The 27,687-nt window shown below is 36.3% G+C and overlaps 1 protein-coding gene across 2 annotated transcripts in view; it reads left to right on the top strand.

Moving 5' to 3' along the window:
* The window catches only part of Ugt8 (UDP glycosyltransferase 8), a 72,731-nt gene extending 47,557 nt beyond the window's left edge, over window positions 1–25,174 (top strand). For both annotated transcript variants that reach the window (XM_028859121.2, XM_028859120.2), the window contains exons 3-6: window positions 9,561–9,703; window positions 11,542–11,618; window positions 16,751–16,970; window positions 21,079–25,174. In XM_028859121.2, the coding sequence (XP_028714954.1) occupies window positions 9,561–9,703; window positions 11,542–11,618; window positions 16,751–16,970; window positions 21,079–21,442 (804 nt within the window). In that variant the 3' untranslated portion in view covers window positions 21,443–25,174. The remainder of the gene's footprint in view (window positions 1–9,560; window positions 9,704–11,541; window positions 11,619–16,750; window positions 16,971–21,078) is intronic.
* Window positions 25,175–27,687: the final 2,513 nt, after the last annotated feature.

Here is a 27,687-nt window from a genome sequence, read left to right as displayed (position 1 = left end):
TATAAATAAATTTACAAAATTAATGAAGTTCAGTAAAAGACTAGAGAAAATATAAGGCATATGACACATTTTGGATGAGTGTTTAATTGACTCAATATAAATTATAGGAAATTTATTATTCTTGATGCCTTGAAATTCAAGAAAAATATAGTTTACTAAAGAATATGTATGTAAATAATGTATAAGTAGTTCATATACAGACAGTGCCATAGATATATGTAGCAAAGAAAAAAATGAATATACATGATTAATCATGGCAAGATTAGATAAGGACTGGTACAGTAGGCAGCATGTGAGCTGATCTTGAGTGACTTGTTGAATTTGGATAGATGAAAATGCTGTCATGGGCACAGAAGCTATAAGCAAAGCCCCTGAGTTGGCAAGGATGGAATACAATGAGAGAGTGGACTACAGTTAGAATAAGGAGTAAAGACTGTGTGAGCCTTGGATGAACTATCAAAATTTTGTGTTCCCATGAAGTAAAAAGGAGGTATGCGAAGTGAACTTTCATGAGAGGGCTCAGAAACTAAGTTAAGGGAATAGGTGAGAGAGCACATCATTTTTGTCTGCTCAAAGATAATTTGTCACATAGACTTCTACTTCCCCTACAGTATTAAGAGAATGTTTGGTCTTAGACTATAAGAAGAGCAGATTAATTCACATTTTAGTGCTATAGAATTAGCTGTGTAGTACATATTGTCATTGGATGTTCTTGCTAGCCATTTTCCTAGGGTACCCAGCATTGCTGGTTGGGGTTATAGTGATGTTGGATAACTGGACTTCATTCTTCATTTATATAGTCATTACTGAATCCAGATAGAATTCTTTCCTTAACCTGATTGTCCTGTTATTTTCCCAATAGAGTTTTCTTTATGTAAGGTTATACATGGAAGATTATATAGTCTAGGAGGCTGTTATTGTGATTCCGCATGTTTCTGCCCAAGGCACAAATGCTTTCCCTGAGATGAGCAGCTACTTGTCCTGAGGTCAATATATCCATTACCTTTTGTGTCATTAACATTATTGTATAAGAGTATTTATCCAAATGAGGAGCAAGAGGGAGAAGGCCATATATTGCACAGTCACTCATGCCAAAAAAGTGGACCAAAGACTTCTCCAGCCTTCTTTGGTTTATATACTGTTCAGCTGAGTCACAAACACTGGAGCTACTGGAAATATCCACAGTCTTTGTCTATTAGAAGATGTACTATTTCATAAAGCATTTGAGAGCAACTGACTTAAGTGTCATCATCAACCTGGGAAGATCTATTTGGTGATTTACCTTGGAAATTATATGTTAGACAAGTTTTAAACAAATTTTCCTTTTCTGTTTTGCTCTATACTGGTTTATAATTTAGAAACACCAAATACTATTATCATAATATTAATTTCTACTATTTATGATTAAATTCTTATGCTTCCAGTGCTTTGTTTTTTTAATATTTTATTTAATTTTATTCACTCTAAACATGTTTTTAATGAGTTCTGGAAATATTTAGCCTACATCTGGAATTGATTGTCATCAAATTATTTCTCTGGCAGTGTCACTCTGAAATCAGAAAACCTAGGTTACCTCATATTTAATGTAAATGAACTTTCTAAAATTTAAAATTTATTATTTCCAGGGAATCCATTGGCTAGAATACAAATAATACAGCAAAGGCAGTGTTAATTCTCTGTTAGTGAAGACCAGGAATCTGAGCTGGACTTTGAACTCCCAGGCAGGAAACTATATCTTGCTCATTTATATTCCTGGCATGTAGTCCCTTACACATAAAAGGTAGCCAATAAAAGTTTGTTTAACTGTGATTGCATCATTGGTGAAATGAATATGCCTGCAGATCAAATAAAGGCACTGTATCTTTCCCTTTGGACTAGAAGTCTTATGCATGTCCATTTTTGTCACAGCATCCTTTTTCCATTTACCCTGACAGGAGATTAAGGAGTATATATTTCAGGCTGCAGAACTGTACTCTGCACTCATTCAGGAAGAAAGGTGCCTCTTCTCCATCTTGGTCCCTTCCCTCTCGTGCACATGCTAATTTCAAATCAGTTTCCAGATCTCTTGCCTTCTCACATCTCTTGAGTCTTCACTTACTTCTGTAACATAAGAAAGATTTACAAATCATTTTGAGAGACTTTTTTTCTTTTCTGGTCAGTTTCCTCTGTTTGTTTGGTGTCTGTTCTTTTTTTACCCTGTGGGTTTTTGCATAGCACTCCAGCAGCTTGCTGTGCTCATATCCTTGGGATGTCCAAATTGCTTGTGTGCAGTTTGTTGAAGGTCTGAAGAACCTTGAAAATTTAACTCTCTTCAAAGGGTTTCAAATTTTGCTTACTTCTAATTGTAACTGTGCTGCTAAAAGTCAAAAGCCTGATGGAAAGGGAAAAAAGATACTTCAGCATGTTGATGGGAATGAATGTGTCTTTCAGGAGTTTTTCATTCTCTCGAATGTTCAGTGTTAGACTCAGCCCTCACCTTGACATTGATCTCTCTATTACATCTTTAGATTAGTTGTTGATAAACTTCAGGATGAACTTGGAAAGCATTTGAATTTTCTAGAAATTATGCCGACTTGATATTGCATGAAAACATTATACTGTTTTTCCTTTATGTATTATAATTAGCTTTGTTCTGAAGAATGTAAAATACCATAACAAACAATATTTTAGAAAGACTGTTTTGTCTTGCCACCATGTGGGTGATGGGAATTGAACCTGGGTCCTCTGGAGGAGCAGTCAGTGCTCTTAACCATTGAGCCATCTCTCCAGCCCTGGGATACATGTCTTTTCATCCCATAATTTATGTATTCTTTATTCAACATCTTGTCTAGGAAAAAGAACAGGCCTGTGTTTAGCTGACAAAGTATTTTTTTAAATATTTGATCCCATTTAATCTCAGTGTCCTATGATGTATTGCCTGCACTTGTGGAGATGAGGAAGATAGGCTTCCAGTGATTTGATTAACATCACACAGCAAGTGGTGGAATTGGACTCTGAGGAAAATCTTTTTCCAAACCATAAAAGCAGTGTTCAGTTCATGTTTATTTTGAGTAGTAACTTTTACATTTTCATTTTTTTCTTTTCTTTTGTGTGTGTGTGTGTGTTGTATATACTGATGTGTGGCGTGTATACTGTGTGTGATGTATATACTGCCTTTTGTTTTTTGAGACAGGGTCTCTTACTGAGTTTAGAGCTCACTATCTGGGCCAGGCTGACTGCCTCTTCCCCTAGTACCGGGGTCCCAGCTGGGGCCTGGCACATCTGACTTTTGCATGGTTGCTGAGACTCTGCGCTCAGTTCCTCATGCTTAACCAGCAAGCACTTTACCCTATGCGACGTACCTAGCTCTAACTTCTATGTTTTAATTGATGTGTTTTATTTAGTTAAGTCTTGTTTAACAACTTTGGCAATACTCAAAGATCATGTGATGCCCAGAGCTGTTTTTAAAAGATTTCGTATCAAAATATTTGCTATTATTCGACTTGCTGAATTTTACCATGTAAATATTTCAATTATTTACAGCCCACCTGACCTAAGCAGAACATTCTTTACAACAGACATGGTAAAATATAGAAAAAAAGCCCTATTGATGTTGGGGTTGGGAACAACAAAAGTGGCCTCAGCACCCTCCCCCTTGTCTTCTCTCGCCATCTCTGTGTAGGACTCACTCACAGTCCAGGCATTCTTCCCTCCGAATGCAGGGCACTGACAAAGGAGGCAGTGTCACTGCTTCCTTGCCTGGGCTGGCCCTCTCTCGAGGCTCCCAGTTGGGGGTGGAGAAGGGGTGCCAGAAGGACATACCTAGAACTAGCTACTGCAACCCAGTCTCTACCCAGCCATGAGGCATGAAGCTCCTTTCTAAGTCTGGAAGAGTCTGATACCCTCAGAACAAAACCTCAATGAGGGTGGAGGCAGAAGTGTGCCTCCCGGTCTTCAGTTAGTCTTTTATTGTTTGGGGAGCAGTTATCTGGGGGGGGGGGTTTAAATGATCTAAAATTAATAGGAGGCTTCTGTTTATTTTTGTGTACAGAGCTGAACTTTATTCAGTGATGATCTCTCAAAGGTTGAAGAGCTAGTTAGATTTTTATATTGTCCCTGATTTCTCAACATCCATCATGTAAAGGTATTACCTAAAGATACTGAAATTGCTATACTTGTGGGTCATCACTTTTCTGTATTTAATTTTTAGTTTACTTAGTCTCCTGCTATAGAGCCCAGCTATTGTACTCCTTCATGCTGAAAAGCACAGGGCAGAGTGGATGGGCTAGTCGGAGGACACCTTATGCAATTACCGGCTTTCTGCTTCCTATGACCAAGTCAAATCATTTGGTATAAAACAATCCAGAGAAAGGAATCTGTCAGCTAGAAAACAAATCATTATCTAGTCATGTTATGGTATTTTAACATACAGAATATGGTTATGATAAATGTAAAACATACATATTTTCCTTATTACATTACTGCAAAAGACTTAGCCCTGCAAGGAGGTGGAGGGGGGGGAGAGAACACATCTGGCAATTAAGTTGTGTAGAAATAAAATTATTTACCCACATATAGTTTGGGAACATCTGACATCTGTGTTTCTATGTTCGTATAGACTATTTGATTCACTGTTTTGATCATTGGCCTTCGTTTACATTTAGATGATTGGAGAGTTATTCCCCTAGGGTTTGGATTTCCCTGAACCCTTAGGAATGAGCATTAACCTTGGACATAATGATGTTCGAAGCCAAACATCTCTGCTCTGTCCCTGCCATGCCACCTGGTGGTATAAAGTACAATGCTGTGCTGACATCTGAATATAAAGGAATGGATGTGATTTCTAAATGTACATTTTTGATGAAATCAAAATATGTATTCTGTGCATATGTGCATACATACCCACAATGCACACAAGAAGTAACGTTGTTAGTGTAAGTTTTGACTTTAAAAAGTAATTAAAATATATCAAATGTACAAATAACCTAATTACAAATTAAAATATAATGAGAGAAATTGAACCATGCAGATACTTAAAGTACATGATAAAGTAACACTAAGTAAACATCAGAATTATCAGGGATATAGAAGAGAATTTAGAAAGCAACTGAGATGGTAACAGTTCGAATCACTGAAGAGATGGAGTATTCAATACATAGTACTGAGAAAGCTGACTCCTGAGGTGATTAAAAATAATGGTGGGGACAAGCATGGTGGTGTACATGGAAAAGTAAGGGATGATGGTTGCTTAAGGATAGTCAGGGCTACATGGCTAATATCAGAGTATCAGGAACTACGTAGTAAGATCCTCTCTCAAAACAAATAAATTGCTAGTGATAGAACTCCGCCTCATTATTCTAGATGCATGGAAATTAAATTCTGTTGCTAAATTCTAAATGCATGGAAAGGTGATATACTAATGAGCTCACACTGTTGAATTACTGAAAGGAAATATCACTTGAGTGATAATCTTACAATGGGAAAAGATTCCTGAATAACCCAGAGGCCACTTAAGTGATTGTATCCTTTTTGAAAGAAAATTGTAAAACTTTAATGCTTAGTAAGTGAACATTAAATAAGTTCTGTAAATGTTTAAAGTTAAATGGATTAAATTGTGGTATTTTGTGTTTAATAGAATGCTTATAGATGATATGAAAACATTTTGCGTTTGTGGTCCTCTTAAGTAAGGTGAAGTGTTCTTTTTTTTTTTTTTTTTTTGGAACGTTTGTGCAATTTAGCATTATTTGGGGGCGGTTTTCTTAAGTCATTTATGAATATTTCTGTCTATTTGGTTTTTGTGTTAATCCTTATTATATGTTGTAAGTTCCTTCTAGTTTAATTATTGTTTTGTTGCTTCCATTCTCTGTAGTCTAGTCTGATCTTTAGTGAGCTGTGCCTGTTTCTTTTGTGACTTCTGGTGTCTCTGACTCAGGAAGACCCTTCCGGAGTATGATAAAAGCATTCTTTTGTGTCTACAGATCAACCACCTGTTTAATTCAATATAACATTTTTTTTTATCCTGTGATTCATGCTCTGTGGAAGTGTAGAGCCTCATATTTTCACTAGACCTATACTTGTATAACTCCTTTACTCTCTCATGAGAAGTCCCAGCTCACATCTGACAGCAGTCTGTCTCTATCAGCTGTCTTCATTGCTCTGTCATAATTGCTCTAGACTCTGGGGACATATTACTACTTAGAAAAGTGAACTGCCTGTGCTTTTCCAAAGTTTCTTCATCATTTTGTTCATTTTCATTTTTATTTTTTAGTTTTGAGGCAGGGTTTCTCTGTGTAGTTTTGGTGCCTATCCTGGATTTTGCTCTGTAGACCAGGCTGACCTCGAACCCATAGAGATCCGCCTGGCTCTCCCTCCCAATGCTGGGATTAAAGGTGTGAGCCACCGCCACCTGGCACATTTTCATTTTTTAAATGATTGTTTGTGTGATACGTGTGTGTGTGTGTGTGTGTGTGTGTGTGTGTGTACATGTGGAGATCAGTGTCAGGCATCAGGTCTCTTCTTCAGTCATGCCTCACCTTGTTATTTGAAGCAGGATCTCTTGTTGACTTGGCTAGAAAGGCTTCTTTATACACTTTTCCTCCACGGGTATTATAGGCATGCACTGCTATGTCTAGCTATGGATTTCAACATAGGTCTTTGTATTAGTACAGCAGGGAGTTTACCAGTTGGCATCTCTCCAGCTTCCTATTTTGTTTTCCGAAGCTTTAACTTTCTTTTAATGTCTCATAAATTCCCTTGGAAAATGTACTGTTGATACAATACTTTCAGGTTTTTTTTTTTTTAATAAAAATTGGCATCATCCTAACAATATTTGCAATTCAAGCATACTATTACTCTATCTTTATTCTTACCTTCCTTTTGTCCTTTATTAAAGTTTTCACATGTGTTTCTTAAGGTTTGTGTTTATTAAAGTTTTTTTCAAGTTTGTTTTATACGTTTCAGTTTAGTTTCTTCTTCTATATTTATGGATGCTGTTGGTGTTAAAAATAAATTAAGTTTTAGTCTTTTTTTTTCTAATTTAGTATTTTCTTTGCAGGAATTAGGAAGTTTCTAAATACTTTTATGTTTTATAATACTATGTTTCTCCACTGTAGGTTTTTTAATATTACACATCTTTATCTTGAAATTAATTTTGGTAAAGAACTACAAAATGATTTGGACTATATCATTGATGAGTTCTTAAATTCTGGAAGGTACTTAGTATATATATATACTATATACATCTTAGTATATATATATACATACATACATCTAGGGCTTCCCAGCACATTGGAGATAGAGGCATCATTTTCATGAATTTCTATTTTCAAAATCTTTACTATGGACTTAGAAGCCTTAATATCACTATAACCTCTAGCTCACATGTGTTCATGTTTTCTGGGTGTATTTTTAGCCAAATCCAAAACTCAATCCTTTCGGTGTTCCCATTGTACATCTGTCAATTAAATATTCTGTGCCCTTGTGAAGATTAGAAACCCTATAGAGAAGGAGGATTTCATCAAGGAGAAGCCAGGTATTCACTCTCTCCCCATTTGTACTCTGGACATTCCCTCATCTATTTTACCTCCATCCCAGTTGAATACCAACTTGAAGCCACACTGCCCCTTGTAAGCCAAGTGAAGTGTTATCTACTGAAAATACTGACTACTTTTCATGTAGGCAACCATGCTGATAACAACTTTTTCTACTTGCTTGTCTATTAGTGAAAACTAAACAAAAATATTCTTACCATGGTTAATAATTATGGTAAGAAAAGGGAGAAAAAATGTAGATGTATGGGTTTCATTTTATATCATGGGGAGTAAAATCTGGAAAAACTTTCATTGCATGGAGTTCACTAAAACTCTATGACCTTTCAAGTCTATGTGAAAGAACACTTAAATGATACCATTACTGTAAGGCCACCTGCCTCTGAGTAAACTTTTTGCTAATCGCATTGATCTTAAAATTGAGTGGTAAGTGGTAAATTGCCTAAAGGCAAGCCATAGGGAAAAGATGACACATTTCACACATTCTCCATGTAGCATTTTTAGCATTGTGTTAGGCATATCTGCCTTAGTGTTGTGTGTAAAATTTAAATTGTGAATAGATTTTTTTTTCTCCTTCTTACTTAGAATCAACAGATATCATGCTCATATTTTCAGCATGTGAAATAAGGCGTGGTAATGTAGCAAAAGATAAATTAGTGGTTCTGATCCTAGGTTGAGACAGCCTCTGTTTCTTTTATGTACTTATAAGTCAAATTTCTTAGAAAATAATGTTTAAGATTTGTGTCTACCCAATCATCACAGTGTGTTTTCTTCATGGACTACAGGATCTACCATCTTACCATCATTGCTCTCTGTCTTGCAATGTTTGGATTCTCTTAAGTCATTTGAGATATCAACTGTGGTCCTTCCTTTCTGTCTCTAGGAGTGAAATGTCATAAAGCCTCTTTATACAAGTATCATTAAATAAAGAAAAAACATGTAGGTCACATGTTCCCTTTATGAGCCATGTACCAGCATGACATGATTCTTACCATGTAGTGCTCTTTGGCTGTGGTCAGTGTGTGCTCTAGAAAGTGGTATGAAACTGTAACCCACATTGACAGGAGACAACAATCCACTGGTACTGACAGAAAGGCAGGAGCTGTGCAGTGGCCTTGACAGCAGGCTCTGCACCACTAATACTCCTACAAAACTAGGTCACCCTTGTATTTTTATGACTACTTATGGCATATAGTCAGTAGACAGCAGGGTTGTCCTTAGGAGAGTCTTACATGCCCTCAAACACACTGGACCTGTTAGTGTTCACACAATGATCAGCTTCCATATCTTTGAGAAAGATTCATTCACATGGATGACCCACCAGTAACATAAGACTTGTGCTTTTAGAACCCAGCTGCTGGGAGTGGTGCCTATGTACAGGACTGCTTTCATTTTTAGTACAAATCATCCATCCCAGCAAAAGTCTGAAAGGATTCATTGAGGAGTTTGGTTGTAGGGTTTGTCACATGGTCTGACTGAATCTTTTACTCATATTCTTACATCTCTCTCTGACTATGGTTCAACTATTAGAACTTTTAGGGTCTTATACTATTAGCTATTGGTTTATTTGGGTTGTTACTCACTGACCTTAAGGAAGACAGACAAACAAACAACATATGACATCCTAGTTCGATGAGCATTGTCAGAAGAAGTATTTTTTCATTTCATTTATTTTAGGTGTGTGAGTGTTTTTCCTACATGTGCATGCCTGTTAACGAGCAGAAGTCAGTAGTGAGTGCCATATCCCCAGAAAATATAGCTATGGACAGTTGTAACTTGTGTGTAGGTTTTGGGAACTGAACCCAGGATCTCTGTAAAAGGGGCAAGTGCTCTTAATGGCTAACCAATCTCTCTGCCCCCTGAAATAAATCTTTTAAAGTAGCTTGCCGTTTTTAGTGGAAAATGCCATATACTATCTTCTTTTGTTTTCTTGTTTAAGGAAATTATCTGAAGATTTTTTTCAAAGCATATTTTGATTCTCCTGACTGAACTGTATTGGTCTTCTTAAACTTGCCTTCCATGTTTCTATTCTAGGATCTGCAGAGTTGGGTAAATGGTGCACAGGAACATGGCTTTGTCCTGGTGTCTTTTGGAGCTGGTGTCAAGTATCTTTCAGAAGACATTGCTTACAAACTGGCTGGAGCTCTGGGGAGATTGCCTCAAAAAGTGATTTGGAGGTAAGATCGTGGTAATTTGGGTTGGTTTTTTGCTGTTGAGTCCGAATTTCTTTTTATTTAATCTTCACACCATGGAACACTGGAGCATGGAACATTGATTCACTGGCTAGATTAGATGATCTTGAGGTTTCATTTTGTTTCTAATGCATTGAAATCAATAATTAATTCATAAAGGTCTGTGATTGATTAAAAAATAACTACATAGAAAGAATATATGATGCAGAATGAGATAGTCTATGTTGGATACAGTTTTCTTTTTCCTTCAGATTAAGCCCTCATTTTTTTTTTTTTTTTTTTTGTTTAAAAAATTTAGTTGTAATTTCATGCCTGACTCTATATTTCTTCAAATCAGTTTGGAATAAGGTAGATAATGATGAATGAGTGATGAATAAATACTTCATTAATTCAGGTACTTTGTACTCTCATTGTATTTTCTCGCCTTTATTGGTTGTAGATATAACCAACCATCTTATTAAATAAGAAACACAGAACCAATGCAAAGAAGAAAGCCAAGAGGTCAGAGCTAAGAGCTAAAAACCTTACCCTTCCTTTCGTGGTGGTCCTACCTCTCTGAAAGAAAGCTACTTCCTGTCCTTTTGTCTTTATAAAGACTTTCTGTTCTGCCTTCTCATTGGTTGTAAACCCAACCACATGACCGCCTCGTCACTGCCTGTCTATATAGACCTCCAGGTCTTCTCTGGTTGGTATTGAGATTAAAGGCGTGTGTCTCCAATGCTGGCTGTATTCTTAAACACAGAGATCTACCTAGCTCTGCCTACCAAGTGCTGGGACTAAAGGCGTGCACCACCAACCGCCCAGCTTTCCTATGGCTTGCTAATAGCTCTGACCCCCAGGCAACTTTATTTATTAACATACAAATAACATTTTAGTACAAATAAATTATCACCATAATTGGTATTTCCAGACTTAATATGAGAGACTGAGCTTCTGAAACTCATTAAATTATCAGATAATTAATACTGGTTAAGATAGACTCTAAGATATGTCTCGGCTTCCTAAAGGCACTGCAGCGGGTTGTCAGACCTGCATACTTTGTTGAGCAAGCATTTGTTTGCATTTACCACTATTTTGGAGGTCTAGGGATATCATAGTGAACACAACTCCGCAATAAGGAAAAAGGATCTCCCAAGCCATTATTGAATTGTCTAGGTTTTTACCTTCATAACATTTTGTGAGATTGGGCTAGGGAATGCTCACTAACTGTGTTCTGAGCAGATCTTTCCTCTTCTGACTGTAGTTCCATTGAGATCTCTCCATCAAGCTTTAGCCCAGAGCTTCCTTATGATTTATTGAGGACAGTTCTGTTTGGTAACATCAGACTCTTGTCATCCTCTTAGCTCTGAGACACGTTTGAGGTTCACCACAGAGGGAACAGCTTAACTATGTGCTTTGCTCTGCCATTCTCTCTGGTTTGAAGCATACTTCCCGCTGTCTTTCAGTGTTGGCACTGGATGGGAAGGATGGTGGCTAGTGACAACCCGGTGGTAGTTGTTTCTCTTCTCCCTGGGTACTTGAATGGAATTAAATTCAGCAAACATTCATTTGGGTCCCCCCATCTCTTATGTATGTCTCTTAGAAGAGCAAATGGAAAATAGACTATGAGAAAATTCTATCATATCTGTCTATCTGTGGAATATTTTATTATATTTGGAATATTGTAGAATACTTTATTATAAAGAAAGTGAAGCACATTTTTATTGATACTAAACCAAAATTTCAGTAATTTATCATGTAACATAACACTTGTAAGTCTACAAAATTAACCCATGTCCTAAGTCTTTATTTTGGAAAGACCCATTGTCTGGTATTCATTTTAGGTTTTCTGGAACTAAACCAAAGAATCTAGGAAACAACACGAAACTCATAGAATGGTTGCCTCAGAATGACCTGCTTGGTAAGTCAGTGGCTGCACTTAATTAACTGATATTCAGTAACCATGATGTTAGCTCTTAAATGCTTTGGAAAATGTGTGCATGGTTTCCGGTAGACTCATTCTTAATCTAGTCCTTCAATTCCTAAAATTCAGACCAGTGATTAAGAATTTTATTTGTTGGAAAATCATTGGTAAAATGTAACCACTGGAATCTATTTTTAAAAAATTTAAACCATCATCCAATTTCAATTTTCCATAAAATACACATTAAATTGTATAAGTTATTAGTAGTAAATAATGCTATAGTTGATTAGGTTGATTGGTAAAAGTAGTAAAATTTAAACATAAAAAGCACACACTGATGTTATAGTCATTTACAGATTTATGTAAGCCCTAGATAATTGGGAGTTATTTGATTGTCTGAAACCAAAGAAAAGCCAAAACCAGGGAAATAATTGATTTAATTCTTCCTAAATTACTAAGAATTTTAATAAACATTTGTTTGAAATTTTTATTTGTTGTGATTTTGGTCTTCAACACAAAATTAAAATAATATTGATTATGTGCTTATCTTTGAAGTATGCCTAAGTATAAAGTATTTTACTTTGTTTAATGAGTACAGACAGTAAAATGAACAATTTTTTCATTAAATTTCTGAGATACCCAGTGTACTATCATCCCCTTAATGTGTATTAAGGAAATAATAAGAAAGCTGTTGATCTCAGTAGTATTAGAAACCATTTATATAATAATATTAATGCCAAATATAAAATAAAATGACATTTTAAAATTATTAATCTTAAAACACTAGTAACAACCTTTAAATGCTTTAAAATTAAAATTTAAGATTATACTTATTTTAAAATATGCTTTCTAGATGCTACAGTGGCCCTACAAGTCAGACATTTCATTTTATTTTCCATTCTTCTTGTTGTTGTTTTTAAAGATAGTCTATCATGTAACCCAAATTTTTCTTGCACTCAACTGTGTAGCTTTGAAGTTCTACTTCTACATCCTAAGTGCTGGAATTTTGGGAATAGTTAAATAATTGTGTGTGTGTGTGTGTGTGTGTGTGTGTGTGTGTGTGTGTGTGTGTATTGAACCCAGGACCTCACACCTAATCAGTAAGCACTATTCACAGTGCCTGCACCTTCGCACTATATCTTCAGGCCACAGAGCAAGCAATTTCAATTTTTCAATATAAAATGGTGAATAGCTTCTATATATGGGTCCTCTCTACCTAGCTCATTCTAAATGTAGTAAATGAAACTGAGCAAAAATAAACACAAGAATTTTCTTTTCCCAATTTTTTTTTTATTTATTTTTCTGGCTGTTACTGTAATCTCTGAATCCATCCAAGGTAGGGGGAAAAAAAGAAGAATCCCATAGAAAAGTTGGCCATCAGCTAGCTCAGTACAATATGACACTTTCACCTAGGAACATTTGAGTTTTAAATGTGGGACTATAGCAAATTGCAGCTTTTTAGTGGTATGTGAGGAAGACCTCTTCAAGGCTCCCCCAGGTTCTTCTTGTCTCAGTATTCTGACTTTTCCAAGATTAGTGCTTTGCTATTACTCTAAGTATCACCTCTGCAGGGGTTGTGATGACTTCCATAATCAAAGATTCATCCAGGACAAAAAGTAGGCAACAAATCACTGTCCTCTCCCTTCACCCCATAGAGTCACCCTTTTATTCAGATGCCAGCTCTATTTGATTTTCAATGCTGGACTTGGTAGTACAGGTTTTGTTAAACTAAGGAGTTCTGGTGCCAAGAAATACTTTTCAACCTGATCCTTTATTTAATCTGAGATCAGGGATAGACACTATCTATACAACAGAGATGTACTGAGAGCTCATTGATATTGCAGTTGGTACACAGTTCTGTACCTGGTGAGATTAGTATTTCTGCAACCAATAATTATTTATTGTCAAAAACACATTTCCTAAACACAGTTTATTTTTCTTGCACTTCTTATGCAAGTTTTTCATTCCTCTTATTAAATACAGGCCATTTACCTAGGGGGTATACCTCATTAAAATTTTAACAAGCTAGCCTTTCTGCTCCCATGATGGCTAAATATTATATGATATGATATATATCTCTTACAGTTGATGCCCTCATTGACTTTCTCCTTATTATTAGCAATTAGTGTGTGTTGCTAGTTAAGTTTGAGAGAACGTTGTCATATATTTTATGATTAATGTTGTATGTTTAAATTACCTAAAAAGGACTTTCAGTTGATTGTAGTGGGTAGCCATGGCAGGCTTCTCGCTAACTGTTCTTTTATCTTAAATTAACCCATTTTTATAAATCTATAGCTTGCCACGTGGCTGGTGGCTTACCGGCGTTTCTACATGCTCTTCTCCTCGCGGTGGCTGCAGTCTCCTCCCTCAGCCTTCCGCTTCCCAGAATTCTCCTCTCTCCTTGTCCCACCTACCTCCTGCCTGGTCATTGGCCATCAGTGTTTTATTTACATAGAGTGATATCCACAGCACTTCCCCTTTCTTCTTTTTTTAAAAAGGAAGGTTTTAACTTTAACATGGTAAAATTACATATAACAAAACAATTACCGAGCAAGAATTATAGTTACAATATTAAAGAAGATGTCCTATCTATCTTATATTTGTGAGTTTAAGGTTTTATAGCTAACTTATCTTTTATCATAACTGAGGAAATTACGACTATCTAGCCTTCAACCACATCAAAGACCTGAGAAGGAACATAATGGTACCTGAGAAATGGTAGACGGATGCAAGCAACTTCGGGAATCTTGCAAGAGTAGACCAAGACAGCTGGCAGCCTGGACAGTCACCTGATGTTTCTCAGCATTGTTGGTGCATTCAAATTGGCTACAGGCCTAGAGTATCTGACAGACCATTTTCAGAAGCAGGAATTCTGAGAGACCATCTTACCCTGTCTTGGCAGAGTACAGTGGTCGCTTTCCTTGTGTCCCGCTTGTCCAGAAAGGACAGCATTGCATTTGTACTGTCAGCCGTCAAGGCAAGGGCAGTTCTTTGCCCAGTAGGCCATTTTGTGCCAAAAAGACAAACTTCCAAATGGAAATGTCTTAGAAGCCCAACATTCTCTCGGGATCAATTGGTGCAGCCAGGAGCAATTGTGTCTCACGTCAACAGAATTCTAAGTTATTTAAATGCCATATTCTCTAGGTCTATGAAGTGTTTGAAGATTACCTATCTATCTGAAATATATCTATGTATACCTAGAAGACTTAACTAACATGGCTACAAATATGATTATCATAGATGACTGATTATTAATCTATTTTTAATCATCCATTACAATTTTAAATGAGTTAAACATAATACCTCAAACAAGAATAGAAATATATATATACAGTATAACAAAATTAACTTCAAGTTTGTATTAATAAACTAAAATTTTTACCAATGTAAAACATTTTAAACATAAACTAAAATCTATACCAATGTAAAACATTTTAAACAAGTTGTTCTTTAAAAGTAGGTTCATTAATCTACCCTTTTATCTTATCATCTCCATATCCTCCTATATATCTATATTATATCCCTTTTCTTTTTTAGAAAGAGATCACATTTATAATCAACCTGTTTTAAATAAAAATATTGGTTTCTCTCTGTCCACACCAGAGGGCTCTTCTGATTTGGACACAAGAATCTCTTAACCATTTTTTTTTTTAAAGCAATATGTCTGGGTTTAGAGGGGAGTGAGCCAATTCCACTCTAAAGCCAGCTTGGTATATTTGGGAATTTGGGCGTAGCATGTCTTACTACTTCCTGCTGGAGGGGGGCGCTGTATCTTATGGGGATGCAAAGAAAATTTTAGACCTATGGGGTAGTCCGTGAGGCTGTATTGTGTGAACCAGTTGCCTTGAAACCGGTCTGGATGTTGGATCATCTGGGCCATGGTGTCATCAGAGTCCTTCAGGGGGTCTTGGCTGGTGAAACCTGATGTATCTTAATCTGGAACAAATCCACAGCCTCTGGCTTTCTGTGGAGACAAAAGCAGAACTTCTTTTCCAAAGTAACATATCCTTATATCCAAATTTTGAAGTCAAGGTACTTTTAAAATATACATTTGGCATAACTCAACAGCTTTGTAATGAAATGTTTTTCTTCAGTTACGAATATCAAAGACAACATAATCCAGATTCTCTGTGTGGTAGCCATCGTTATGTGGCTTATTTTTTATATTATCTTGAGCCTTGAGCCTATTGCTTTAAACTGTACCATTGTAAGCCTGAAACGGCGCTGTGGCTGCTGGCTCCGCCCACTTCAGCTTCCCAACATGGCAGTGGTACGTTTTCCGCCAGCTCTGGGAGTCATCAAGTCTCAGAAATAGTGGGTCTAAGCTTTTATCAAAGCAGCGTGTAGCCCAGAAACCTCTTTTTTTTTTTTTTTTTTTTTTTTTTTTTTAAATACTAGTAAAGACTAAATCTACCACACAGCTTAATTTGCCGCCGGTAGATGCCTCATTTCCTCCATACTGCCGGTCGAACACACCCGCCAGGAACCCGCCAGTGTTCAAACTTGCGTTTTGCCGCATCTAGCTGTCCGTATGAGACAAGAAGCAGGAACCTGGTTTTGGCTCTGTTTAGAATTGGTTATTAAATATTCTCAGGTTTAAGGTGGAAACTCGAGCCGTTGGGCGCCATTTGTAGCTGGAGGGCTTCTCTCCAGGTTCCCAAGCCCCGCAGCCCCACAATCCACTTATAAAATAATCACTCAGACGCTTATATCACTTATAAACTGTATGGCCATGGCAGGCTTCTCGCTAACTGTTCTTTTATCTTAAATTAACCCATTTTTATAAATCTATAGCTTGCCACGTGGCTGGTGGCTTACCGGCGTTTCTACATGCTCTTCTCCTCGCGGTGGCTGCAGTCTCCCTCCCTCAGCCTTCCGCTTCCCAGAATTCTCCTCTCTCCTTGTCCCACCTACCTCCTGCCTGGTCATTGGCCATCAGTGTTTTATTTACATAGAGTGATATCCACAGCAGTTGATATATGTAACAGACATTTTAATCAATGTAAATAATGGATCAGTGAAATTACCACTTTAAAAATTCACTTTCTGAAATGCATGTTTACTGTATAGTGTTAAGCTCTGGATAAATCTAGAGTAGTGATGTAAGTTGTTTCCTTTTTATCTTTTAGGTCATTCAAACATCAAAGCCTTCCTAAGCCATGGTGGTTTGAACAGCATTTTTGAAACTATGTATCATGGTGTCCCTGTAGTGGGAATTCCGCTTTTTGGAGACCATTATGATACTATGACTCGAGTACAGGCAAAAGGCATGGGGATCTTGTTAGAATGGAAAACAGTTACTGAAGGAGAGTTGTATGATGCGCTGGTGAAGGTTATCAATAATCCAAGGTAAGGCTTCAGCTAATATAAGGCAGATGACATTATGTATATAAACATTTATCACATATTTACATATATACACGTAGACACATATTTATTTAAACAGTATATTGGCAGGAAATTGTCTCTAAGTCCACCATGGAGATATCCCTTACATTACTGTTATGTGTGTTTTCTAAAATTTTGAAGTTAAATGTATCAGCCATTTAGTCATCCAAGTTGTAACCCTGAGGTTTTTGCCACCAAGATTTTTCAGAAAAACTAAGGGGGGATCTATTGTCAGATCTCTCTAGTGTGTCAGATTTGTGTCTTTTATACTTATTTGTATCCTTGATACTCATTGCACTAGTTATATTTGCCATAGCTGTGACCAAATACTTGAGAAGATGTGACTTGGAGGAGGAAGAATTTATTTTGGTCTGTGGTTGGAAGGTATATCGTGCTGACCCAGGGGAAGGCCTGATGGCAGGCTTCCTGACATCTTGATAGGAAAGCCAAGAGTGGAGAATACTGGCACCATTCTGGCTTTCTTTTTCCTCATTCTGAGTCCCCAGTCATAGAACAATGTTATTATATTCCTATTTTTCCTCCTCAGTTCTCTCCTGCAACTGATCTTATACACATACTCAAAAATACGTTTTTAGGGAATTCTAAACCCACTCAAGTTGACAGTGATCAGTCATCACCCTTGCTGATGCCTTGTATTAAACTTTTGCTATTCTTAGTATAGAAATGAGGCACTTGAAACTCCAAGAGCTTCAGTAATTTGCCTACGGTCGCATAGCTATTCAAATATGAACTGAAGACAGACTTAGCTGATTCCTAACAGAGCTCTTCATCCTGACTGGCAATCACGTGCTGCTGGCTTTCCCAGCACTAGCCATTGCTGAGATGTGTTTGCTCATGTGAATGATGAATTAGAATCTTTATTTTGCCTTTTAAATTCTTGATGTGTCCTGAGTTAACCCACTTCACAAATAAGTCTCAGTGGGCAGCTGCCCTGGGTAGATTTAAACAAAGCAGCGATTTTCTTCATTTGAAGACATGATGTTTAGTTTATCGTGTGCTTCAGATGACATTAAGTAGCTGAGGAGAGTAATTTCTGTTTTTACCTGGGGGAGATGGCTAAACCCTGAGTTGAGAATTGTTGCTATATCCTAAGGAATGCCACATAAGAAAATGTTTTCTTAAAAAAAAATTATTCGAAGCTTACTTACAAAAATTTTTAAACATCCAAGGTTCATTATGCTACTTTTCGTAGGCACAGAGATGATACTCATCTGTGGCCCCTTAAAATTACAAATGTCTCGGTCACAAATGTGGTACCTGGAGCAGTATGCTCTGTACTTCAGGCTTCTGCATACTACTCTTTCTATAATCTGTAGTTTTCCTTGTTAGACATCATGAATTTCAAGATATGCTGTTTGGAAAATATTTTCATATAGGCCTGCAAAATCTGAAGGAAGGGTTTGATGTAGGAAAGTTGGAGAGCTGCTAACATTGGATCATTTTATACAAACATTTACAGAAAGTGGTTCGTCAAGGTGGTTTGTGTGTTTGTTTTGTGGCACTGAAGGTTGAACCCAGGGGCTTGCACATGCCGGGCAAGCACTCTTCCATGAGCTGTATTCCCAGTTCAGCTTAACAGTGTTCTCTGAGGTGTGAGCCAGCATGAATTAGAAAAAGATCAGGCTGTACTCATTACATTGCAATGAAATCTTAACTGCAGAATCTTGAAGGGTATAATAGGTAGAAAAATGCCTTGCATAATATAGAACTAGCAATGATATGTGCCATTTCCTAAAAGTCACTATGCAAACTGGAGCAAATTACTTCAGATGTATGGCAGATGTTCCACATTTACAGTGAAATTATTATTTAAAAGACTAATTATCCTCATTATCATTATATTCAAGATATTCTAGTTTAAGGCAAGTAACCACTCTTGCTAAAGAAAGTTTTGTTGTTTGGGGTTATTTTTTTTTTTAACATAAAACCTACGTGATATTATTATAATCCTACTTCCTTTGCCTGGTCCCTTGGTACCTAGTCCCTTGGTTTTGCTTAATGAAAACCCATTACTTTGTGTGGAAGAATCCTTATAAGTCTGGAAACACTATCATTCTAGAGAAAGCAATAAACAAAGGTGAACTGATCTTTATAAATTCAATTATCTAACACAAAGTCAACTTTTACTATGAGATATTTTTTCATAAATTCATGAAATATAATGTGATTTCATTACTTTCAAGAAGGAGAAATGTCTAGGATGTTCTTCATTTTCTATTTGAAGGATAATTGTTTACCCATATGCATATATTTATACACACTCACACACACACACACACACATATATATATGTGTGTGTGTGTGTGTGTGTGTGTATGTGTGTGTGTGTGTATATATATATGTGTGTGTGTACGTGTGTGTATGTATGTGTATATACATATATATTTGTAAAATAGAGTAAGAGGAAATCCATTTTCTCTTGCCATCAGCTAGAAAGCATGATACAGTGTAAAGCAAGATGTGGATGCGCTCTCAATATTTGGGTGAACACTTTAGGTCATTTACATCTAGATTCATTATAGAAGAAATCCTGATGACATTGTAAATGTACCTTTAAAAGCTACATCCTCCTGTCACATTGAGATGAAAAGGCCTACAAGTGATTGTCTTGGGTTGCTACCTACCCCAGTCCTAAATTCCTATTCAATTCCCCGATTTATTGCCATGCCTATTATAAGCAAAATATGTAGGGCTACAGCTACACCACAAAAGGAACAATCACATCAGCTCATGCAGCACTGTAGCCTTTTAGTTAGACAATAACATCTTAGAGTTCCTCCCACTCTCTGGATCCTCCTTTCATCACATCCCATACGGGCCACACTATGGCTAGTGCTCTGCACCTTGGGGTGCTTACTGTTCATTGGATCTGCCATAGTCTGGCAGGTTGCAAGAATTACAGTTGCTTCTGATTCCTTTACTTACTTTCACAATGATTCCAGGATCTTGCCAACTCCTACCAACTTTTTCACTCTACCATTTGCCCCCATCTGGTTGAGCCTACTCTCACCTTTTACTGCTCATGTGGTCTTTTTCATGTACCCCTTACCATCACTATCTTCTTCTCTAGTATACTAGCCATTTCTATGTCTATTGGCTATTTGGTTCTATGATTTAAGCTACATAATTTACAGGCTTGAGAAATTTGACCAGATATCCCTTGTTTTGTATACTGCTTGTGAATGGATTTACCCTTGGAATGCACCTGCTCTCTCAGCTTTCTTATTCTTTACATTCCTCCTTTAGCATGCCAGGTCTTCACATATGCCTAAAATTTTGTAAGGCACTAAGAGCTATATCCTTTGTGATATTTTTATTTTTTTGAAGTAGAACTTATTTCTTTTGTCTAAACAGTATAATCTTCTGTCAGGGCCCTGTACTCAAACAGACTGTCAGAATGTCCCTCGAATGTATAATTATGCAATTTAAATTAAAATAAAATGTTTACATTTTATCACTTTACCTGTTTTTTAACTAACCACTTAAGAAAGGTTTTGTAGTCATGTACATGCTTGCCTACATTCATGTTTATATTACATATAGTGTCATACATCATATCATAGTGTTCCTCAATCCCCCTTTCTTCTGCTTAAAATAACATTCTCACACCATCGTTTATTTTGGCTTTAATGTGACTAAATGACACTACTTTTTTAAGAACTGGTATGAAAAACATCAGAGCTTTTCTCTGTCATTTTCATAGAACTTGAAAATGTCTCTTTTTTGAAAAGATACGTTGGTTAACAGCATTTGGCAATTTCTGATGAGTAATGTGTGTGATGTGGTGTGGGAAAAGCTTGGGTCAGGAAATACACATCTGCCTCTCATCATGGAATCTTTTCAAGATGCTGGGTCTCTGGGTTTGCTTTTCCTCACTAGCTTGAACATACAGAGATACTATAAGTATTCAAAGCATTTAACCCAGTTCCTGGAGCACACTTAGGTACTTAAAGAAGAATATCAGTCATTTCACACATTTCTAAATTGAGATAACCATCAGTAGAGAACGTGTGTGTACATGATTATATCATTTTTTCCCCCACTGCAGCTATCGGCAGAGGGCTCAGAAGTTATCAGAAATTCATAAGGATCAACCAGGCCACCCTGTCAATCGGACTACCTATTGGATAGACTACATTCTTCGCCATGATGGAGCCCATCACCTCCGTTCAGCTGTTCATCAGATTTCTTTCTGTCAGTATTTTCTACTAGATATTGCCTTTGTGCTTTTGCTTGGTGCTGCCTTGTTCTACTTCATTTTGTCCTGTGTGACAAAATTTATCTATAGAAAAATCAAAAGTCTGTGGTCTAGAAATAAGCATAGCACAGTAAATGGACATTACCAAAATGGGATCCCCAATGGCAAATACAAAGGAAATGGTCATATTAAACATGAAAAGAAGGTAAAATGAGCTAACAGCCCAGGTTATGGGAAGAAATCTGTTCGGTCATTGAGTTTGAATTGCTATACTTTAGTCTAACAGCTACTAAAACTAAATGTCAGCAAACAATTCTAATACTCCCTCATCAGACCTTACTAATGAAATGCCATGGATAAGATATCTGTAAAGAGCACAACCCTAAATGCAAAAAATGTATTTTATTCAGATACTGATGCAGAAAGTTGGCACTGAACCATTTAGAAGCCTTAATTATTTAAATCAATTAAGTGATTGTGTCAGACCTTAGTTTTAAATGTTACATGTCTATTATAGGTGAGGAATGGTGTCTTTTTTCTTAGTAAGATGTGTGTATGTGTGCTTCCTATTCCTATATCAGTGAGTTTTGGCTTGTATTTGTTGAAAGTACAACATATTCAGGAATGGAGTAGGAAGACAGGACCCAAATGTTTCTCTGCCAGTGTTTAACATATGTGAACTTTGAATTCTACCTTCAAAGACTGATTCCCTCAAAATTCAAAGGGGGCAAGTGAAAAGATGGGTGGCACAATTTTTGTATTGTTGTTTATTATAGATTTTTTTATTTGTTTGTTTTGTATATGTCCTTCCTACTGACTATGGATTCTTGTGGAGGAAAACATGTAATGAAGTAAATGAATGAATTGTTTTTCACATTTTGCTTATGTTTTTCTCCTACCAATAATTTTTCCCTGGAAGAATTTTCTAATTTTCTTGTCTTGTTTTGGTAAATAACATGTTAATGTATAATTAAGACAAAGCAAGAAAGCTTACTTTTGTTCAGAGTACTAAAGATTATTGCTCACATGGCAATTGGAAGCAGCGCCATTGTTTGAATGTTTATGTGACTGTTGGATATTCCATAATTTAAGTTTTGAATATTCAGGTGTCAGCATTCTAAAATTTTAAGTTTAAAATACCACCTTTCATTCCTGATATTGTCTGGGTCACACAATCTAGTATATAGGTGCCAACATATGATTCTTTTAAGCAGAACATTTATGAATCTCCTGATTGGTACCTGCTTTGTCTGCAGGGGTTTGAAGTTTTGTCAGTAAATCAGACTCGACATGCTACACAGAAGTGACAGGAATTGTACCACCCATTGTGCAAATGAGTTCCATTCCCTCACTCCATCAACCCAGCTCAGCAGCCTTTGATGTCACTGTGTCTGACATGGGACAGTGACAGTATTCATTTGGAACAGGGAGATGAGTCACAACCTTCACAAAATCAGGACCTCCCTGTTGAGCCACTTACTAGATGACAGCTATAGGCCTATTCCATGTCACTCTGTTTACTGAGCACTTGCACTACACATGCGGAGTATGTGCTTTATTTATTTGTGGTTGGAAATCCCACATTTGACACTTGAGAGTAGAGAAATGAAATATTAATGTCATTCACTAACATGGAAGAGTTGTGAAAAATCTAGAATGCTGTAAATCCTTGTCATACACTATGACATACAACTTTATGACACTCCCACCAGGAGCCACTCTCAGATACTTAGAAGTAATATCATCAATAGTTTTCTAATGCACAATGCATCAAATGTACTGCTTTCTGAATACTTGAAGAAATGGTATATATACAAACCTGTTAGTTACACCTTTTCACAATCTTATCACAATGTTGCCATTAAGAGGAAAGAAGTCAGGCAGTGAATGGTGGGATGGTAGCGGGACATAGAGTGTATGAATGAGTTGATTCTACATTTTGGCATTTGATGAAGTTGACAATAGGCACTAACTGGATGATTAAGCATAAGTTAATTTCCACTGTGATTAAAAAAAAAGACTTAAAACAATAAACAATTGAAAATAGAGAAATGTTGTTGGAATAAAATTTTTATTCAGATTTTTATTTCACATTATTATATATAGGTATATTTAGATTATAAACATGTTTCTAAGACCTCCTTACTTTTGTATGTGTATATGAGTGTGAAAACAATGTATTAAATGCAATAATGTATTTAATAAAAATTAAATGCAGGGATTTATCTTTTCAAGTATATCAATATGGATCTTTAAACTCTATCCCAGAATATTAAGAACAATTTTTAATTATCATTGTTTCTTTTTTATTTTATCTTATTTTTTATTGTTGTTGTTCTCTCTACCCAACCCCTACCCTAGACTCCCAGAAGGCCTATTAGCCAGTTTTAGTAAACAGGGTGATTTAACATTTTTTATACTTAGGCTAAATTCTCTCTAATAAAGTAAAATTTTCAAAAAAGGCATTTATTCACTTACTCTTAAGAAAGAGTCTCTATAACAGAAAGTGCTTCCATAGCTGGTTTTATCAAATTAAAATTGTTTTTTTTTTCTCTTCTAAATCAGTAACTTTGTAATATCTTACCAATAGCATAAGGCAAGAATTTTGATGACCCAAATTGGAAAGAGTTCATGTTTGAATTAGAAGCAGCACTATTATTGAACTAGAAAGAAACTAGACACTTCCCTCAAATCTCAGCCCCTCACTAAATCCTAAATTACTACTAAAATTGAACGACTCCACTTCAATAAAAAGTTTAAGAATGGTAGACCCTTGAGGCTGGTGTATTACTCATAATGAGGACTTGGGTTTGGTCTTAAGAAATTCTCATTCTACCCTATCTCCACAAAGAAGAAGAGTATGTTGAAAAACAACCTTGAGTAATAATTTAGCAGTTTGTTTTATTGGGAGTATAACATTCATTTTTTTTCAATCTTTCTACTGAAAGTAATTCAACAAGTTTATAAATTTCACATTTGACAGTGTTTGTCATTATGAATAATAATACAAAGGATAAAACTTCCAGATCTTGTCAGATAAAGTGGGTAATTACAGAAATTCTGTTGCTGAAACCTCCTCAAAATATGCCTTTGAGAATTTCTTATTCAGTGTTCAAGAAGACCACTAGAGCCAGCTTTTCAAGACGTGTGGTATGTGTGAATATGCTGTTTGTATTTTTGGTAGACTTCGATATACTTTCCTGACACATTTTAGTAAGAAGTTAATGAATTTCACACAGTTAAACCTTCCACACCATTGTTTAGCTGAAAATTCTCCAAACTGTTCTAGGTTTCCATCCACTTCGGTGTTTGTGGAATGGATTTAGTGATGTTGGTAACAGGTGGTAGCACAGGTATAGGTAATCTTGTTTTTTAAATGATGGAAACTAAAAGGCACATAATAGTTTTATCACACCGTTTCCTTGGGGTGATCAGATATGTTCTAAGAAAGAATTCACATTGTTAACTGAAATTTTTCTGAAAATCTCAATAGTCTAATAAAACAAGAGTTCTTAATTAGAGTATAATCACTGTTTGCAATGATGAAGTCACAACCACATGAAAAATCATACTGTGATTTTAAATAAAAGTATGTTAATCAATATAAGTCCAATACCAACATTTATCTCATGGAGTTGAACACTTCTCTTCTGATATTACAAAAGATTTTCATTTGTAAGTCAATACAGAATTTTCCACTGATTTGTAGAGAATTAGTATTATTATATTCCAACTTCTACAATCATTTTATTTTACTTTTTCAGATCTTATTTTGTGTAAGTGATAATTCTCCATTGCAATGAACAGAATTGACTTAGATTTTCACTGAATAAGTGTTTGTTACCTCGTTTCAAATGATAGTTTCTGTTGAACCATGATTCCTTAGTCCTAATATTAGGATCAGATTTCTGTTTAAAATAAAAATAAAATTTAAAAATTCCCACAACCAAGAAGAGTTTTGTTATTGATATCCTTCACACAAATAGAAACCTTCCAGTTGGCAGGAACTATTATAATGTTACGTAGCATAGAATGTAAGTGTCTGCAGTAGAGCCCCTAACCTATTGGTAACATGCATTCTATATTTTCATGAAAATTCTGCTTCAGTTTTTCTCAGTTTTGTCTAAAAGTACATGCAGTTCCTTGCTTTTAGTCATAAATGGGACCTTTTGCACTTAAAGACACTGGTAAAGTGCAAGTAACATTTAAGTCAGCAATGATTTATGCTGAGGTTCCTCTGATGGCAGTCACCAAGCTATGACATGTTAGAGACCCTCAGTTCTGCTTCCAATCTTGATTCTGTCTTCTAGGTAAATCAAGAGACTAAGCTTACAAATGCCAGGGCAGTGAAAACAGTATGAACAATTAAAGAAAGGCTCATGAGACTCAGGATATAAACCAAATATGCAAGGCTCAGAAAGCCCCTGAAAGTTACAAGGTTCACAATATGCCTCCACAAGGTATATAAGCAACAACATTTGCTGGGGAGAAGAGACTCTTCCACCACGCTGTCTGTAAGCTGTACAGGAAATGTAGATTTGTGGGCTGCCAACCATGCTAGGGTGGGCTTTGGATAATGACTTTGGGACACTGTAATTTTGTTAGTAACCCCAACAAACTCACTAACTGAACTAGACATCAATGACCTGTCTGATGATAGGTGAATGAACATTTGTTTACACTTCTCCAGGAAAAGTTATATAATACGTATCCAAAGAAATAAAATACTTATATAAATTTATTATTGGTTGGCATTTAAATCCAATACTTTGTGAGATTTTCTGAAATCCAAACAATAAATGAAGTTTGCTTTTTCTTGAATGACAAATCTATCTCAACAGCTTCTTTTAAATTAGGAAACGCAGAGAGGCTAGCAAATTTTGAAAACTTCAGCGGCTCTTCCTAGAATACTTTTAACAAATTATTGAAGAATAAGAATTTTAGAGTCATAGAACTAATGCACTGTCTTAATTAAATTCTTCCTTGTCATTCCATCTTCCTGATATTCTAAAATAAAGACATTTTTTAAAAATTAGATTTCAACCTACATGTGGATTTAGGTATAAATGACATTTTCTTAACTGTGACTTTAAGTGATAATGAGACCTAACCCCCCTGCTGTTTTACAGAAAATTAAGGGAAGGAAGTCATTTATTCCGACACCTCAGCAAATTTCACAAATCTAAGGGAATGGAAGTTACAGTTTGTGCTGTTTTAGAAACCAGTTCTGGGTTTTTGGGGGAGTGTTCGGGCTCAGGTCCTGTACTGTTGATTGAACATGCCAATCTTCCCATTTTGTTTGCTCCTATTTTTCTGCTTCTGTGAGTTCTGTTTTCTTTCTTAGCTCGTCTCTTGCACAAGTTAAGAATTTCATAAGTCACTGGCATTCCCAAGTGTAGGGTGCACAGATGGTGTGTGTACATCTAAAAATGATGCTTTTAAGAGAATGTGGTAAGATAACTAGGAGTTAAAGCATTCAAAAATACAGACTGCATTTGAGCAAATGTCCATTTATTAAACAATGCCTGCTCCTCTATATAAACTTCACCCATGTTCTAAGGTCCCATGAATAGAGGGAGGGACTGGTGCTCCTGTGGGCACCGGGAGGAGGGTAACCAGTGTGTGAACACTCCTTTCTTTCAGGGCTCCATGGGACCCTTTGCAGCACTGTGCCAGTTCTTTGGGGGCAAAGCTCTATGATCTCTAAATGGTCAAGCCACATGCACAGCCCATTTTTGCCTTCCACTTGATCAGTGAAGATTGTGGCATCACTAGCTTGTACAAGTCAAGACCTTTCTCCAATGAGGACATCTTTAAATGTTGATTGTGCTGTTATGAAGGAATCCTGTACTATAAACTTGTGTTCAGCTCTGATTCTGTAACCCTCACTTAACTTCACTCATATCTCCAATGTTAACAGAAGGTACTGGAAAGGCAGCCAGGTGTCAGGAGAGCCCCGAGTAACATAGATAAAAGGCAGGCATTCAAAACTTATCCAAACCTTGTATTTCATGAGAATGAACTTGTATGTAAAGAGGAATGGAAAGGTATAGGTAGGAAAGGCAAGAAGAGTCTGGGAGGGAAGTAGTGTAATGGGATTTCAGATCAACTCTCAGTATACCTCACATTTCTTCTTTGCACTATAGTGAAGATGGGAAATGGAGCACATCAAGTTGACCTTTAAAGGTGAATATGGGATTCAGAGATGCTAAAGGGATTCTCAAACAAAGGCATCTATAGGTGTATGGACCCCGTTACATAGAGATGAAGTTCTCAGCATAAGTGGAAATGATGCCTGAGAAAGGAGTTAACACATTCCAACAGATTCAAGTAGAAGCCACCAATGTTTGTGAATGCCATAATGGACTAAAGTATTCTAGCTGTCAGTGACTTAAGTCTGAGGGAAACACCAATTCAGTAAATTTTAAAATAAGTAAGTTAAGCATTTGGTTAAATGAA

The sequence above is a fragment of the Peromyscus leucopus genome, chromosome 6 (genome assembly GCF_004664715.2).
Source record: "Peromyscus leucopus breed LL Stock chromosome 6, UCI_PerLeu_2.1, whole genome shotgun sequence".
Lineage (NCBI taxonomy): Eukaryota > Metazoa > Chordata > Mammalia > Rodentia > Cricetidae > Peromyscus > Peromyscus leucopus.
The sequence above is the reverse complement of the archived record's forward strand: the minus strand, read 5'-3'. Positions and strand labels throughout refer to the sequence as shown.